General features: G+C 31.1%; 1 protein-coding gene across 6 annotated transcripts in view; it reads right to left on the bottom strand.

The window, feature by feature from the left end:
• Window positions 1-17,890, bottom strand: part of Rilpl (Rab interacting lysosomal protein like) — a 107,010-nt gene that overhangs the window by 19,707 nt on the left and 69,413 nt on the right. For 4 of the 6 annotated variants that reach the window (XM_069824055.1, XM_069824040.1, XM_069824067.1 and 1 more), the window contains one exon: window positions 12,960-13,058. In XM_069824055.1, the coding sequence (XP_069680156.1) occupies window positions 12,960-13,058 (99 nt within the window). Of the gene's footprint in view, window positions 1-7,053; window positions 7,120-12,959; window positions 13,059-17,890 lie in introns of all 6 variants that reach the window. The other 2 variants (XM_069824061.1, XM_069824048.1) reach the window with 1 other exon arrangement.

Raw genomic sequence — 17,890 nt, 5'->3', positions numbered from 1 at the left:
CATAATATATTTATTACTAAACCGAATAAGAACAATATCAGATTTCACTTATTCCAATAGGATCATGAATCATCATTTCTAGGGTAACTAAGTGATGACTGCAATATGCATGATGTACTTCTATTACCAATTTTTCTTGAAGATGGAAGCAATATGAAGTTCTGAAGAAAGTTCTCGTCATCATACAGTTGATGTATCAAAATAAATAGCATAGTATGACCTGCGTGAGAATATAAAATATGGCATAATATGGCGCATTTAATTTTCTTTCAACTATTGAAGAAACTCAACTGAATTGTATTAGAAAACAAACGTGTTTAGTTTGTACTTGAATTTATCGAACAAAAATTGCAGTGACAGAATACTAATCTTATTCTACAGAAGACTCCGCATGTCAACAAACATTAATTCAAAATCCTTTTGTGCCCCATCCGCTGATTGGACCTATATTTGTGCCAAAAAAATTAGGCATGCATGAACACGTGGAGCAAACAGACGTGGCAGATAGATTACGTAATTATTTTAAAGTAACAACCTACCACATTGCACTGAATGTATGTGGGATTTTTATAAGAATATACTTATATTATGAAGTGTCCATGTTAGATAACACACTGCTTCTAAAATGTTTCCCCTTATGATGTTTGGGCCCTGAATTACCATCAGCTGGCCCAGCTATTATAGCCTACATCATTACATATGTCACAGGACATTTGAATCACAATATTGAGAAACCCCACATGTTCATTTTTCACGAAATTCAGTTATATATGATTTCGTATTCTAAACATGTAGACTCATGATATTATGAACAGAAACCCCACATATTCCCATCGACATTCATTTTAGCTAAAGTGTTAAGAAAAAGATAATTTGAGCATAAATCTAGGACCTGAGATGTTTTCTGTATCTCCTGAAAAGTTTAGTTTTCTAGACATGTGGAGTTTCTCAATAATCTGGTTCATTTAACACAGCACAGTACCAAAACTGTACTACACAATATACTATATATTACATGGAGCTTATAGAAACTGACTGATGACTGAACACATTCCTATCTCCTTTGGATTTGTGTTGTGAGTGATGGAAGCAGCCATAGATGAATTACACACCCTCCTTGTTATCTTTCCACGCCTCATTGCCAAAAGTCCATGCTGATTCCCAAATACAGATCACATTCTTTCTTGGCAGTCTTTATTGGTTATCCACCTGCTTCATATATCTTATATCCTTCTCGTGTTTAGAAAAACAGTAAATTTCTCATTAAGACTTTGAAAATATGTAACGGGTTGTGCTTTCAGATAGGAAACTAATTAACATTGTGTTCTAGGCACCTTAAATAGGTTTTTTATCCTGCAGCCAATGGGAAGGGCTTTGGACAAATGCATTTTACATGTGGAGTCTTCTTGTATGGAATAAAGATTAGGTAATGCTAACTTGAATGACGAGCTTCAAAGTAGTTTCAGAGCAATGCAGTTGAAGATATGACAAAGAAAAATTAGTTCAATTTAAGGAACTAGCTACCAAGATTTAACAATTTTCAAGAATGACTGGGTCACAATACTGACATTCTTGAGCATCTAAAGCTTATTCTTCAAGACAACAAATTTGATAAGTGATAAATTTTACTGAGTAGTTGTCATTTCTTGTTTTTCTAATGTAATGATTAGTGACAAATGAGTAGTGAACAGTAACCAGTTATTGATCAATAGTTTCTTAATTAGTAATAAATTCTTGTTTCTGTAAAGTGATAGTTTATCACAAATAACTGATTTTTTTGAACCAGACTGAAACAATGATCATATTTTCTTAGCTTGTGATACGAATAAAAGCAAATCATAGTCACATTTTAGAAGTGTTGCATTGCTGTACAGTTTATTATTTACTTATATTTTCTTTATTATAAACTACTTTAATCTCTTCAACTGTTTTAAACCAGTGGTTTTCCAAATTTGATCTTATTGTACTTTGAAACACATTACTACAATTTTGCTCACCACTTCCATTCTTATGAGGTGACAGTGGCCTTGATTTTAAGTAAGGTATTTTATTTTATTTTTTAATTGGTGGATATATTTGCATGATTTATATAAATTTCAGATCTTTTTCCCATCATCTTTTGATTATGGAATAAACATCACAATTTTTCTCAATGTCTTTTTCACAGAATGTTTATCTATTTGCATGCTCATTATTATTGTTTCTAAAGTAAACAAATACAATTATTTTTATTGCAAGGGGGCAAATCCTATAATTTAGGTTTCTTTTCTTTTTAAGAAAATAAAATCTCCAAAGATATATTTTATGTAGGAAGACTTTTTTTTTATAAAATCGCCAAAGATATATTTTTTATAAGACTTTTTTTTAAAGTTTATTTAGATATAAAGCTGTTAATGCAACTAAAAAAGAAATAATTTTTATTTCACAATTATACCAAGTTATAGCAAAAAAAAAAGTTCGAACAAATAAACATGAAGAAAATAAATCATGCACAATTATTAATTAATACAAAGATTCACAAGATCCCCAATCAGTCAAAATTATTATATTTACTATTAAGCAACTTGTCAGACAAAGGTAAACAGAGAAATATGTCTATTAAGGATATCAGAGAAAGAAACATAAATTTCCTTATTTGTCACTAGTCATTAGTAGTGTTGATTATTTGTCACTTGTGGAATTTTTCACTTTGAAAAAGGTTACGCAAAATAGTAAACGATTTATGAATAAAATTAATGTTTAGAAATTAGCATTTTGAACATGATGCCTTGTTTCACTACCTTACTATACAGGATAAAACATTTTTGTTAATGATGTTGTTGTTGTTTTCTAATGCCAGGCGTTCGACAATAAAGTCATTTGGCCTCTTGCACTTCAATATTTTTCAAAGATATTGTCATGGTTAGCCACTGAAGCACAGATTTTGAGGTTTTCCGAATCTAATTCTTGATTTGAATTGCACAATGGGCAGTTAGGGGACTGATATATTCCAATTCTATGCAGGTGTTTGGCCAAACAGTCATGGCCTGTTGCCAATCTAAATGCAGCTACAGACGATTTTCGTGGTAAATCGGGAATTAACTGTGGATTATGATGCAGAGAGTATATTTTTGTTAATGTTGACATTATATTATTGTCCCATAACATTAACATTTATCTTCTACGCATTCCAGTAGCTGTCAGACATTTATCATCTCAATTTAAACTTTGAAAGACGGTTCTGCTTCATAGATACGATGGTTGTTTGAAAAGTTCATGGTGTCATATATTATAATAGTCAAGAACAGATTAATGGTGGGCCTGGACAAGAATTTCTACTTCATTCATGAACAAAGGAATCTGTACATGCAATTAAACTGCTACACTGAGACAAAGGCTTTAGTTTATCATCCAATAGAAGTCACGCTAGGAATTTTATAATGTCATTGCCATCAGCTAGAACTGAACCAACATGCCTGGGCCTCTGGAGTCTAGAAACAAGCACAGTAAACACTGGGTCTCTAGGGACAACTTGAACTACATTGTAATACTAGTTTTTGAGAAAAATGATTGTTATGGGCATATCTACCTTCTGCATACACACATTAAATAAAAGTAAGCATACTACTTATAATAGCCACTATCTGTACTGTATATGAAAAAGTCTGTTAAATACATAAACAATAGAACAACGTGTTTAAATGAATGAAATTTAATTTTGATCAGAAGTAAGACTCATTAATAATAAAAATGTTCATCTTTTTTCTGACAGTTACATAATTTTAAATGTCTTCCCCCCCCCCCTTAAAATAATTAATTCACTGGTTATTCTAAATCTATAGTCCCTAAAAAAACATTAAATTGATATGATTTATATACAAGAAAAGCAAGCCTATAATTCCAATGGAAGCAAAGATCTTAGTGCAAAAAAAGAATGTTTAATATTTAAAAATGTCTAGTCAAAGAAATGCTTGCTTTAAAATCACTACAGAATACAAACTTCATTATTTACAGCAAAACAGAAATTAAATTTTGTTACTACTATTTTGCATCATGGAACTCAGCACAAGCACTTTTAAAACCTATATATTTTTTTAGAATTTGCAATTTTATTCTGAGGGGCTGCCCCACTACATCAACTCGCAACTTAGAGGACCATTTATTTTTGTTCAAAGTTTTTTGTTTCCCCTCCTCCCCACCTCAAGCGTTTGGCAAGTCAACATCAAACTGCAAAGCAGCAATGCCTGTTGGTCTGCAGGAGATATTTCATTTCCTTCCTACCACTCATATCTGGCAGGCATTCACCAATCTGCCCCCAGGGGACACAAACAAGTCATGTAAGTATAACTAATTTTTAGTCTTCAGTACAAAACGATGATCAATAACAAATTAATATTTGTTTAGAATTTCTATTAAAATGGTAAAGGTGACAATAGAGTTTTTACATTCAGAAGCAACTTCACAAGTACCTAATAATAACAACAAAATAAATTCAGAAGTACAAATAAATAATTTTTCTACACACTGTTTTATACAATAACAAGTTTGTTAACCATGTACTTTCAGCACATTACTACGTAATTCACTTTACTGTTGTCTTGTGTGCCTGCAATTGACTAAATTATATATCCGTAATTAAAAAAAAAAACTATGAAATCATAAAGTGATTTGATTACATTATTTCGCATCAGATACAAAAAAAATCTCTTCTCGTTTTAAAAAATGAAACTATCTCTTAAAAAAAGAAAGGGTGCAAACCACTACATATATTCCTAAAGATACTTCACAATTAAATGATAATTTAACATTGTAAAAAAAAAAAATCAGTATTTTGTGTATCACTATTACTTTTAACATACCAATAATAAAGTAATTATACTGTATACATATTAAATTAGTTTTAAAATACGAATATTTCAGGAAATTGTACCTAACTTTTAATGTAATTTCTCACTGAAATATAGAAATATTTGTTAAAAAGTTAATTTTAAAAAATTTCTAGCAGTATTGTACTCATAGTATTACTAAGTAAGTCAAAATACGTGTTTGAAGTTATTCTTCTTACTACACACATATGTCTTCAGTTTTATTACTATATTTCAATAAAACATATTTAATAAAAAAAAATTCAAGTATATTAGCCTAAGTCTGAACATTTTAGAAAAGTGATCAAAGTGATGAAGTATGTCTAATTGAACAATTATTAGCTCCTAACCTCTATAAAGTTTCAGTCTTCATGTAAGTTAGTACCAAATATAAGAGAGCAATGTATTATGATAATAAATGATTGAAAGAGTTTTAGTTTTGTCCTTTAAATGTGCAAAAATTTGAACCAAACAAACGTAATATTTTAAAATTCCTTTCCAGAGCGAAAGTTATATTTGTTTGAATCAAATTTCTGCACATTTAAAGGGCAAAACTAAAATTCTTTCAATAATTTATTATCATAATACACCGCTCTCTTAAACTGACTGAGCATATTGGGAGTTCAATCAATAACTTTCCTAAAACACACTATGAAATATTTCATATAATTCATATAATTTCAAGTATTTTTTTATCTCGAAAAGGAAGCAAAAACCAACATAATTGTATTAAACTTTTTTGTTTGAAATATATAAAAAAAATAATCCCATGAAATTAAGACATACCGTTCACCGTTTATATATAAATTGCATTTAAATGTGAATCTCATAAACTGGAACTCTTAAAACACTCTCTAACTGTGTTTTTATTTATTTTATTTTATTAGGCATCTCCACTTTTCAAGTGGTTGCCTCTAATGCTCTTTCCTCTCGATAGAGAGGAGAATTATCAGCCAGTTACAATACTTCAGGGACAAACGACCAGCCTGTTACAGAAGGTAAGATGAGGACATGCTATATTATACTAAGTGTGAAAACGTCTATAATTTTAAGAACAATAAGAATTAATATAATGAAACTGTCCATCACTTTAGAATTAAGAGTTCATGATCTTAGTTTTCTATGTCTGATATGACATACGACATACATTACGTCTACTGGTGTCGATTGTAATACCGGTAAGGACTGGTTTCAAAGTTACTTATTTTTCCATCCTTACATTAATAAAGTAAGTATAAATTATTTCTCAATTACCTTATCTATAGAGTAATTTTACTTCTCGAAAATGATAAAAAAAGTCCATATTTTGAAACAAATTTCTGCTCTGGTATTCCAGATTATTGAAATTAGTATAGTCTTCAGCATAATGTGCTCAGCTACATCAAATTGTCTGATGGCATATTAGCATATAAATTGGAATTCCATCCCCATTGAAATGAATTTTTTATAAACAAAGAGTTTTGAGTGCATATTTTCTAGACGCAGTTTCATTCTCTATGTCATTTCCATTTTTCTAAAGTTTCATTATTACTGTCTCATGATTTTGAATAGGTCCTGTATTTTCGAAGATTTGTTATGTAGTCTTGTACGCAAATGAGTACAAGTTCCATGTTTCTTCAATGTATATTAAGTTCCACATATTTTTTCGAAATTTTTATAGTTCACAATTTGTAAACAGTTGGAGCATTGAAGCTACGATACGTACAGATTTACTAAATTTACAATGTCACAACTTTTTTTTTTTACTTATGTGCTGGAAGCCATGTTATGATATCGCATTTCATTACAAGAAATGTTTTACATACAGTTGCATGGTAATTAAAAATTGGAAGGAATATAGGCTTCAGTAATCTTAGTAAAGGAGAAAACACACATTGCATCTACAGAATATTAATAAATATTTTCATATGTTTTGATATATTGATGGTTGAGAACTTCATGGGCACTATAGATGTTACAGTTTGTACATTATACATAATGCACAAGAATGAACTGAGAGTGTCTCGGAGCTATAAGTGAATTTACCATACAACAGTCTTTCGCAAGTAAAGTATCTTTATGGAATATAATAGTTCCCCATAACATAGTACATGCACAACGTGCAACTTAAGACAAAACAAGGAGACTAACATGAAAGAAACGAGACAAAACATAATTTAAACTTTTTCAACACATAAAAATGCCAACAAAACATACGATATCTTCTAACCTTTAGACAACATTCGGCTCTGTAGGACTAAGTAAGTTTTGTGAAAATGCAGTAAGGATAGTGAATCTGTGGACAAAGAAACAGAAATAAAGGTTTGCCCAGCCAGAAACCAATAAGAAGATAGAGGAAGTACATAGAACAGTAGCATTAATACAGTGGCCATTCGATTTTGCATTACACAAAAATTAAGCATTATGCAATTACTGAATATATCTTCAAAACTTTAAAAGCCAATGAATCATGTGAAATAACATAAATACTTTCTCAGAACTTGAAATTATTCAAACCTGTGTGACATATACAAATATTACAAAGCAAAATAAGTTCAGTGTTGTATGAATCTATGCAAAGCACACAAACATTCCAAGCCACTTTTCCAAACTCAATGCTAATTGTACCTATTCACTAATAATTGAGATTTGATTGCATTTTGGTAATGTTTTTAGTTGTTTTACATAAAATAGATTTCGAATGTTCAATTACACTAAACACTAATCCTAACATTTGTTGCTAAATTTCAGTAAAATGTTAAATTTCAAGTTTTGTAAAAATTAACTAATGGAAACTGGTTTGTTTCATATGGTTGAACAAATACATAGTGACGACCTGACCTGCTCTTCCCAGACAAGAAATGTATACTTAGATCTATTATATTGCATGTAGTTACGTATGAGAAGCTATGTATAAAAATTCAAACATGTTCTAAAGCATAAATTTGAAAAAAAATCTGTTTAAGTGAAGTATTTTTATACAATAGTTTATTGCAGTGGTTCCCAAAGTGGGGATCGTGTAAGGAGCTGAGGGGGGCGAGAGAAGATTTACAAAACAATAAAAAAAATGTTATTGACATACATTTATTTTATATTTAGAAACATAAACATAAACAACGTTGAACATAATAAAAAAAATGTTTCAGTAGTTATACATTAAAAAATAATCAATGTAATAAATGTATCAGTTTTTCAGAAAGCAGGTTCTCGAATATGGACTCCATATTCCATACACACAATATCATTTTCAAATTCAAGGCAACTTCTCGCTATTGTTTGTTCATAGACAAGAAACTTATTTTGTATAAATAGGAGGTTAAAATATTACAAAAAAAATTAAGAACTACGTACTTTTGCATTCTTTTGACCAAAAAAAAAAAGTCTATTTTAAACTTTCCAACAGCAGGCACATATTTCAATGAGTTTTTCCTTCATATTTTTTTGGAATTTCAGCCAACTAAACGAAAATGTCTAAAAACAGATTTACTGTCAATCTGTCACTGTTTTAATTGTTTTGAGCTTTTTTTCGAAAAATACTCAAAAAGCTGTTGCTTAAAATTGTGGAAACTTAATTGCTTGCCGGAAAAAATAAACACAGTATTTACCTATCATATTGTATGTAACTAAATTTTCCACGAGTTCTTTAGTACACTCAGATGAATAAAATTTCTTTTTGTCAAGTTATATTGACCAGAAATCAAGTTTCTACATAAATCTGCTGATTTTATCCCTGGCTGTTATATTAGCATCTTTCCTTGCAAACTACTATTCAAAGTGTTTGTGTTCGAAAATAAGAGTAAGGAAGACCAATCTAAGAAATCAAAAAGAATTGGGAAAAAGGTTTGCATTTTCTGATTTCTCATCTTGCACGTACTCATACAATAAAAGTTCTGCTCTTAACTGTAAAACTGTTTTCAACACATTACTCCGCGAAGGCTGTCTTACTTTCGTAAGATAAAGATTATTTTCATAAAACGAACACATGTTTTCACAAATTTTGCTCTTGCAAAGCTCTTCATTTGATTAAATTTATCACTTTGTACTGAACTATTACCGCAGCACCATGGTGGTAATAGTTTGAGGTATTACAAATTATATTTACTTAATATTTCGTGTCAATGTTACACCATATACAGTAGAATCCCTCTTATCCGGCACCAAAGGGACCAGGCTAGTTTCGGATACGAGATTTTGCTGGATAATTGAATGAATACAAAAAAAAAAAAAGTTTGTATTTAATGGTGTCAAATGTTGAAACTGCAGCCATGTGAAGCTTATTTATCATTTGCTCATAACTGAATAAACATAAAAACTGCGTGAATTCTCCTTATTAAAACACACCTCATAACACAACTAATAAACTAATTCCAGATTCGAATATTCACTGAAAATTAAAGTTAGTGGGATCTTCCTAATGTGGCAACACTGACAGTCCAAACATAACTACATAAACTATGGGATTTTATATATTGAAACGTATCACACAACACATATAATACAATAATTTTATATTTGAATATTCACAGAAAATGAAAGTTCGTGTGAACTTTCTAATGTGGCAACACTGACAGCTCAAACATAACTAAATAAACATAAAAACTGTGTGGATTTTCTTCATTAAAGCACATCACACAACACAAATATTACACTAATTTTAGGTTCGAACATTCACTGAAAACGAAAGTTCATGCTAACTTCCTAATGTAGCAATACTGACATCCCAAACATAATTAGATAAATATAAAAGTTGTGTGGATTTTCTTCATTAAAACACACCACACAACACAAATAATACACTAATTTTAGGTTCAAATATTCATTGGAAATGAAAGTTCATGTGCCAACCCACATTGTGACAATGTGGCAGATTCAAAATTTTTTTTTTGGCCCAGTCAGAAGTGTCATTGTTTTGGTACTGCCGGTTATTTGGGTGCTGGTTATGAGGGATTTTACTGTACTTCTATTTTTGTCACTCTTTGAGCAGTATTCAATGGTTTTAAGTAAAATAATTATCGTTATTTCCGATTTTACAAAGATTTGTGTTTTTCGAATGAGGTTAATTAAGTACCGGTACAGTAGTGGAGGAGAGGGGGGGGGGAGGGTTGCAAAAGAAAATCTCACCCAAAAGTGAGTCATGGCTTCAAAAAGTATGGGGAACCACTGGTCTATTGAAATGAAAAGTCCTTATCACACTTAAAATTCATTACTTTTGAAGATGGAGAAACAGTGAAGTCCATGCAATAACTACAAATATTTTAAGTTATTGGTTTATTTCTTGTTTCGATCTAGGATCTTTCAAGTAACTTTTCTATCACAGAATAAAAGAGAAATTTATTGCTGTTATTATTATTATTATTTCAATTTTGCAGCCAATAACATTGCAACTATTATTTCTTAATTGTTTTTGTAAAGAAATAATCAGACTCTTTATGTTATATTTTCCAACTTATCCACAAAAGCATTATAAGAAAAATTTCTAACATGCATGCAAACAATCAATATAAAGTCAAATATAACTTTTACTATTAAACAATAAATTAAAAATATATTGTTAAATATATATAATTTTTACAATCATGGCAATTAATTTAATCTCAATGAGATTGTAACAGGCCACACTCATGATACTATTCTTAAAATATGCATAATTTAAGTAATTTCGTGACTTAAGCAGTAATTATATACTTCTTTCGTGTTAAAATCTTAATTCTTATGTTTATTAGAACGTCATAGTGCAAAAATATTTTTGAAACATATCGAAGAGCCACTGTATATGAAACTACCACCAAAACAAACAAAAAGAAACATTCACAACAACCACAGAGTCGTGAGGAGAGAGGAACAAGATTGGGTGATTCAAAATACCCCTTACCAAACATATGAATTTAATATACTGTACGTCATTATAACTACAGCTACTGTCCATTATTTCTATATATTTTAGCTGACGAGATTATGATGTTGGTACTGCCATGCTTAAAAGCATATAGTCCTGCACATTCAGGACTCAACTAATGTATAAAAACATAAAGAGCATTTATGAGTCTAAATGAACAAGGCACCTATTTCTAATAGGAGATACCAGATCAAAAAGTTTAGCATAATTCTCTTGTTAATAATTCCTAAGCACCTACTCTGAATTCCTAAAATGGACAGTTTCTGTAGAAGCTAATGCAAAACTAAAATGAAATTACATCTATACCTATTAGGTCTAACAATGCATTGTTATTACAAAACAATTAATTTTAACTGTACATAATTCATAATGCTTACTTGTAATTTCTACAATGTACATAATGAAATTCTATGTTGTCGAGCATTAACATTATAGGCTAGTTTAATATATGTTACGTTAGTATATAAATAGAAATGAAGGAAGGAAATGTTAACTGGAATTTAATCACACAAGGACAGTGAATAAAGTTTAATTCAGTTTTTAAATCCAGAGTATAAATCCTTGAATTGCTTTCAACATTATGTTAAGGACTCATGCTCTGGAGATGTTTTATTATTATTTACACGAAGAGGTACAGTTAAACTGATTTTAAATATCAAGATGTAATGTTCTACGCAAGTACAAAATTATTTTATTAAACGTCTGTTTGAAACTTAAGTATTTAAGTTCTTCACGAGCAGCAGAGTAAGAATTTCCAATTGCTGTAGAGTATTTCCGTAATAGTCTAACCTCAATTTCACTGAGAAATAACAGATATGCAATGCTGGTACAGTGTTGCATTACTCCTGCAGCTTGCATGAGAAAAAGAAGTGTTTTTGTTGCCATACGAAGTGTATTCTTGCAGGTGCAATTGGTAATTTATGTGTAATATATAAGATTAAAAATGTGATCTCCCACTTAAGCAAGATTAAGGAGCTGAGAAAGCTAAGTGCATCACACATAGTTGCAAATTGTGGCAAGATAGAGCGACAATAATGTGTTCACCAAATACAGTATGTGATGACCCATACATGTCAGACTTTAAATTCATAAGAATGTCTCTTTCTTCCAATTTTCAAGCCTTAACTTTCTCTTAGTCACTACGTGATACAGACAGAAAATAAAGTATTAATATATAATTTTTAAAATAACTGAGTGATCATATTATTTAGATTTTATGACTGTAATGATACGTTTACTTCTGCAACTTTTTTGTTTTTATTGTCAACAAATCAAATAGCACTAATGTTTCTGAATTATTGGGGGGCTTTAAGGAACAGACATACGCAAAGGAAAAATAGTCATACTGATTTCCATCCACATTGATACAGGACTGAAAATACACATATAAACACACTGAATTTAGCAGAGAATTGAAAATAGTTACGATCAACTTAAATGTAGTGAATGTCCTGGGCCTTAAGACTTCCCTAAGTTGGTGCCACTCTAACCATTCAAATGCACAATAATTTTCAGTATATCACCAGGATTTTTAGTTTGGTTGTTGTTAAATTGCCTCCTTTCAGGGACGAAAAAGTTGGCAACATGAAACTACGATTTATTTTTGTAGTACAGAATAACCAGCATAGTAAATTTTTTTGGGGAAGTTATTATCCATCTGTTAAAATCAAAGCAAAAATTAAACTACCGCCTTATGTTCTTATACATATTACTAAATAAAGAGTAATTCTTAAAAAGACGACAAAACCATTATAAAACAGTAGCAATGCTATATTTTGTAGAGCTGTTTAATTTTGATTAATTGCAGCATTATAATGACAATGTCCATTTAAAATTTGAAATTACTAAAAGTGTAATGTAACTTGCCAAAAAAATTAATGAAGAAATGTAAAATATGCTTTTTTTTTCTAAGAGACATAACACCTATTACATTCTTTTCACAAACAAATTATTGTTTCCAACTACACTTACAGGAACCTGTACTAAATGAAACACACAACAGTTTCGATAAACGTTCAAGGAAGAGATTAAAAATGTATTTAACCAATATAATTAATGTAATCAGGGTAATCACTGTCCTATTATTTGCAAGAGAGTAATATAAATATTAGGCATGAAAATATAGCATATTAATTTACAGAAGTTCCTGCATTCTAGTCCACACAGTGTTTTGGACTTCATGCATTAGTTGACAGGGACACAAAGGATTTGCTTACAAGCAAGCAGATTTTAGTACTCACAACTTGCGAATCCCAGATTCTGACTTCTTCCATGGGGCATCATCGGGTTCGAATGGCAAGGGTCCCTGCACTGGGGGATCATCCTCTTCACTGTTCGGCCTGTAAACATGATGCAGTACATATAAAATTGTTCATATTGTTAAATTACAATTCAAAATGGAAGAAAATGTTTTGCACCCATATAGTTACACTCACAATTACATTAATTAATATGACAACAAGACAAAAGGACCTAAACTTTGATGAAATATTTCAGATATAAGCATTAACGAACAATATGACTTCACGAGTCTCCAATGGTAACTTGACAAAAGTGAAGCTGTTCCTGAAGTACTGAATACTGAAGCGTTAGAAGAAAAATAATAATATAAATTGCATTATTATTCTGCAGAAGAAAGGCTGTCAGTAAATGTAGCTCCATTATAACAACAATTTTTTATGTATTATGTATTTGTAACACTACTGTTTTATTCACAGCAAAAAAAAAAGAGTAAAACCTTCATAATTATCATACTAACAACGCAAGACAACAAAACAGAAAATTACATAAATTAAATGAATTATTGTACATAAAGATAAAAGGAAAAATTTATTCCAGTTGCAATTTTATTTATTCTTGCAATTTTATTTGTGGTGATAGCTTGCTCTTTAACACGTAACATACAATGAGCAATGGACTTCAAAGATGTCGTTATTTTAATATTAAAAATATAACCAATTTATGATAAAATCTCAGAGTTTATTGCACTGTATTTACAGTTCATTATATATCTAGAACTTGCAAGTTCTTCTGATTTAAAATAACATGGAAAAGTTTTCGGAAAAAGTTACACATAAAAGCAAAATGACATATGGACAGACAAAAGAACAGGCAGGCAGACAGACATAATATATTGATGTAGATTTGGAATTGTTTTGATTTTTAAAGAGTAGTTTTAACACAAATATAGTCCATATAGAAGGAACACAACACATTAAGGCTACAAATATTAAAAATACAAATTTAGGTACCTTTATTCGTGTAATATGAACATGATCAAAATTGTAATGTTACGGTAATTTTTATCGAAGTAATGAGATTATGCTTAATTTTCAGTATGTATGTATCTAATGCTCCATATTTAACAATAAAATTATTCTCATCCAATTTCTAGTATTAATTTGACTAAACTGTATATTTCAACAACATTCCAAGAAACTGCATACCTAGTATGCTTGATAAACAGTTCTTAAGACATGGTTTTAAATACTGCAACTGTCAAATTTTATTTTCATAATTTCATACTTCATCGTAATTGTCATTGTCTTCATCATAATCATTGTTATCATTATTATCATAAGCTTCACAAGATAGCCTGTAATAGGCTATGCTGTTTCCAAGAAACTAAAACCACGTCTTTCCACATTTTAGAGGCCATCTTTTACAGTACAGTGTGAGACAAAGGTGGCACTTCCGCATTACTTCCATTTGTTGCATACTTTCAATGCCAACCAGAGAACAATCATTCTCCACTTTTTTTCTGCAGCTTACAACCCCAGTCATAGAATAATAGGACAATATTAATAGGAGGGAAACAAACTCTACTTCTGTTTCTAATGAGAAGTGGAAGTATTTCTTAGTTTACTTTGATTTTTCAGCTAGCACCCTTCATATCTTTAAAATGACTGAATATTCTATTGAACACCACATTTTTCTTGTTGAAGCTTACAAATACATACAAGTATTATTTGTATTATTTCAAGTTTCAGAGACAATATTTGAGTGTAGTGTGCTTCAAAATCCTGTATTGTAAAACTGTTCAGGAAGTGGCAAGAAACTGGTTGTTTTAAGAACAAATCTTGTACAGCCCTAACTCAAGAAAACCTTTGGGATATGTGTATGAGATATGAACACGTCCCAAAACGTCAAACAGCCATCTAGATCAGAAAATCGCAATTTCAGAAATATCTGTCTTAAGGAGACTTAGAGTTTTAAGTTTTATACATATAAAGTTTCTGACATCCACAGTTTGCAACCTACTAATTTTAATTTTAATACCACATTTACCATGCATTTAATGGTCTGCCATAAGACAAAGTATAGGCCTACTAATCACGAAAGTACAATATAAAGTATATTATTGAATTCAACAAATGTCATTGCAATTAGATGTTAAACCAAGGAAAATAAACTCAAGAACTGCTAAAATATGTAGAAGAAAAATATTCTTAAAATACAAATGCACTGACATGATAATTAAGTTAGTTTGGTATACATGGTTCTTTAAAATGGCGAGTGATTCCTTCAAGACAGCCAACACCAACTGTTCAATCAACTCTTTGGAAGTTCCTGTAGCCTTCAGCAAGCCTTGAGTTGCGAGTGAGATGGTAGGCCTACCTCTTGCACCAATGGGCAGGCCTTAGACTGTGATGTTGAACAGACAGCATTCGTCTTTGTAGTACGGAATGGTTGACATATAGATACCATTCTTCTCAATGTTAACTTCTTCTGGTTAATTAGCCTCAGACTCGAAATGTATGGTAGGATCAATAATAATAGCACTAGAAAAGCCAGGTGATATGGCTATCAAGTCAACAGTCTGGTGCTACAGGCTACAGTTTTCGGAAATTCCATGACTTCTTCATACATCATGAGGTCTTTTTCATACAGAGCACTGGCCATTATGCTTCTTGTGCAATAATGTCTGGCATTATGCAGTGTTTCCCAAAGGGACAAGATTCCAGAACGTGGACAAGGGTTTATGGCTCACTGAGGCATCACTACAGCGGTATGTATCCTGAGATGTGCCCGGTATGGTTCTGACTACACACAGATTAGCATTTTAGTAGCCTCCCACCATTACTCTCCAATCAAACCGTTGAGGTTGGCAATCCAACAATTAGCTAGTGTATATCCTTATAAATTATCACATATTTTCCTTTGTGTGGAAGTGCACGCTATTTCTCGAACTTAGCATTAATAAGAACGATGCCAACTGCCGTAATGAAATCATTCTGAATTGAAGTCATGTACCTTCAAATATTGTGCATGTTTTTAAATGATTCTCTAGATGAATATACTGAGCAGTGTACTTCAAAAGCTCCATTTATTTCCTTTATTCAGAAAATTAAATTCCTCAATGTTTCTTTCAAAAGGCTAATTTTATTTGGCTAAAAAAACAAACAGCATTCATTAGGCCATGATAAAATATTTGGGTTTTTCTTCACCTGTTCACACATAATGTGATTTTTAATCTTCTAATGTTTATCACTGCTTTGCACTGTTTGTCACTGATTTTAGTATCAGACCATGCCGATTTTTCAATCCTGAACAGCAAGCATGGTCAATAGAATATTTAATATATTACCCGTATAAAGCATCCAGTTATCCATGGTATAATTGGTTATATTAAAATGTTTCGTGTATTCTCTGTTTGTCTTTATATTTACAAAATAATTCTAGTTGTGACTTTGGTAGTCCTTTATTAAAGATCAACAGTTCTTGTGCATAGTCTTTGCGTACAAAAGCTTTATTCATTTTCTCAACTGAACACCATATGTCAAGAAGATATACAATTCAGAATTCCAAATCACTAAATTAAACTTTTACAATTATAATCACGTCTCTCACAATAATTCAGCATTGTAATTTTCTCGTATGTACACAACACAGCTGCTATCAAATTGTTCATTTTGACTGGAATATCTCCAGGCCGAGATAGACTTCACTGCTTGCCAGAATGATGGCATTTCTGACTGCGATGAGAGGAATTATTATAACACATGCTCTGTACATCTGTCACAGAAAGAACCTCTGAACAGGCGAGATGGGTTAGACTTTTTGGCATTGTGAACTGAAGCAGAGCAAATGAAAGACAATAGCAAAACCCAAAAACTAAGGCAATGTTTAATGAATAAAAGTACTCAACTGAAGTATATTAAAATGTCACAATGTATAGTCCATCTCTAGTTCCTTATAGTCCTAGAAATATACAACACTGCTGAATAAAAAAACACTACGAATGTTTTCAACAGGATGATCTAACATCCCACATATCACATTAATTAGTAAAGGTCTATAGCCTTCTTGTTTTCCTGACCTCAGCCTGATTCTAATCTAAGAAGAAACTTAAAAATAGTAAGTGTCCTATAGTAATGCGGTGCACACTTTGCAATAATTAATAACTGAGATAAGAAAATTGGTCCACAGAATATAACAAATAGAGCTCCAAGAAGTGTTCAAAAAATTTTCTCCATCGATGTCAATTATATACAGACCAAAGAGGACACCATTTCCGACAAGTGCTTTAAGGTGAGAAAGTAAGTGAAATATTTTGTTCTAATTTTACTGTTTTCCCTGCACCATGCTAAGAACAATTCTAGTGAATGGTCACTCTATGACTGGAAATAAAGGCATGCAGAAGGCAGGAGAAATGCAAAGGTGCCACCTTTGTCTCACACTGCAATATTAACAAAAAGACAAATTAAACAAATGAAATTAATTCCTAACAGACATAATAAAAATTCTAAGTAGTCTTTTCGTTATATTTAGTATTAACCTGGAGTGCTTGAACATCTGCCATGAAATTCAACATACTTAAACTTAGCCTTTGAATTTGTTTTCAGTATGTTTCAAGACATATTGAAAAGAGACTTTAGTTTCATAATTTCTGTTGCACTGTTAGCTGAAGCTTTTTTTATATCAACTATTGCAACCAAGAAATGCAAATAATTTTAAAATAGCATTTCATTCAAAAGGACAGGAACTACTTATAACCAGAAAAAGTCAACAGGATCAGGATGATGATGATGATGATGATGATGATGATGACGACGACGATGATGATGATGATGATGATGATGATGATGACGACGACGATGACGATGATGATGATGATGATGATGATGATGATGATGATGATGACGACAACGAGGAGGAAGAGGAAAAGAGA

Source organism: Periplaneta americana, chromosome 1, assembly GCF_040183065.1.
Source record: "Periplaneta americana isolate PAMFEO1 chromosome 1, P.americana_PAMFEO1_priV1, whole genome shotgun sequence".
Lineage (NCBI taxonomy): Eukaryota > Metazoa > Arthropoda > Insecta > Blattodea > Blattidae > Periplaneta > Periplaneta americana.
The sequence above is the reverse complement of the archived record's forward strand: the minus strand, read 5'-3'. Positions and strand labels throughout refer to the sequence as shown.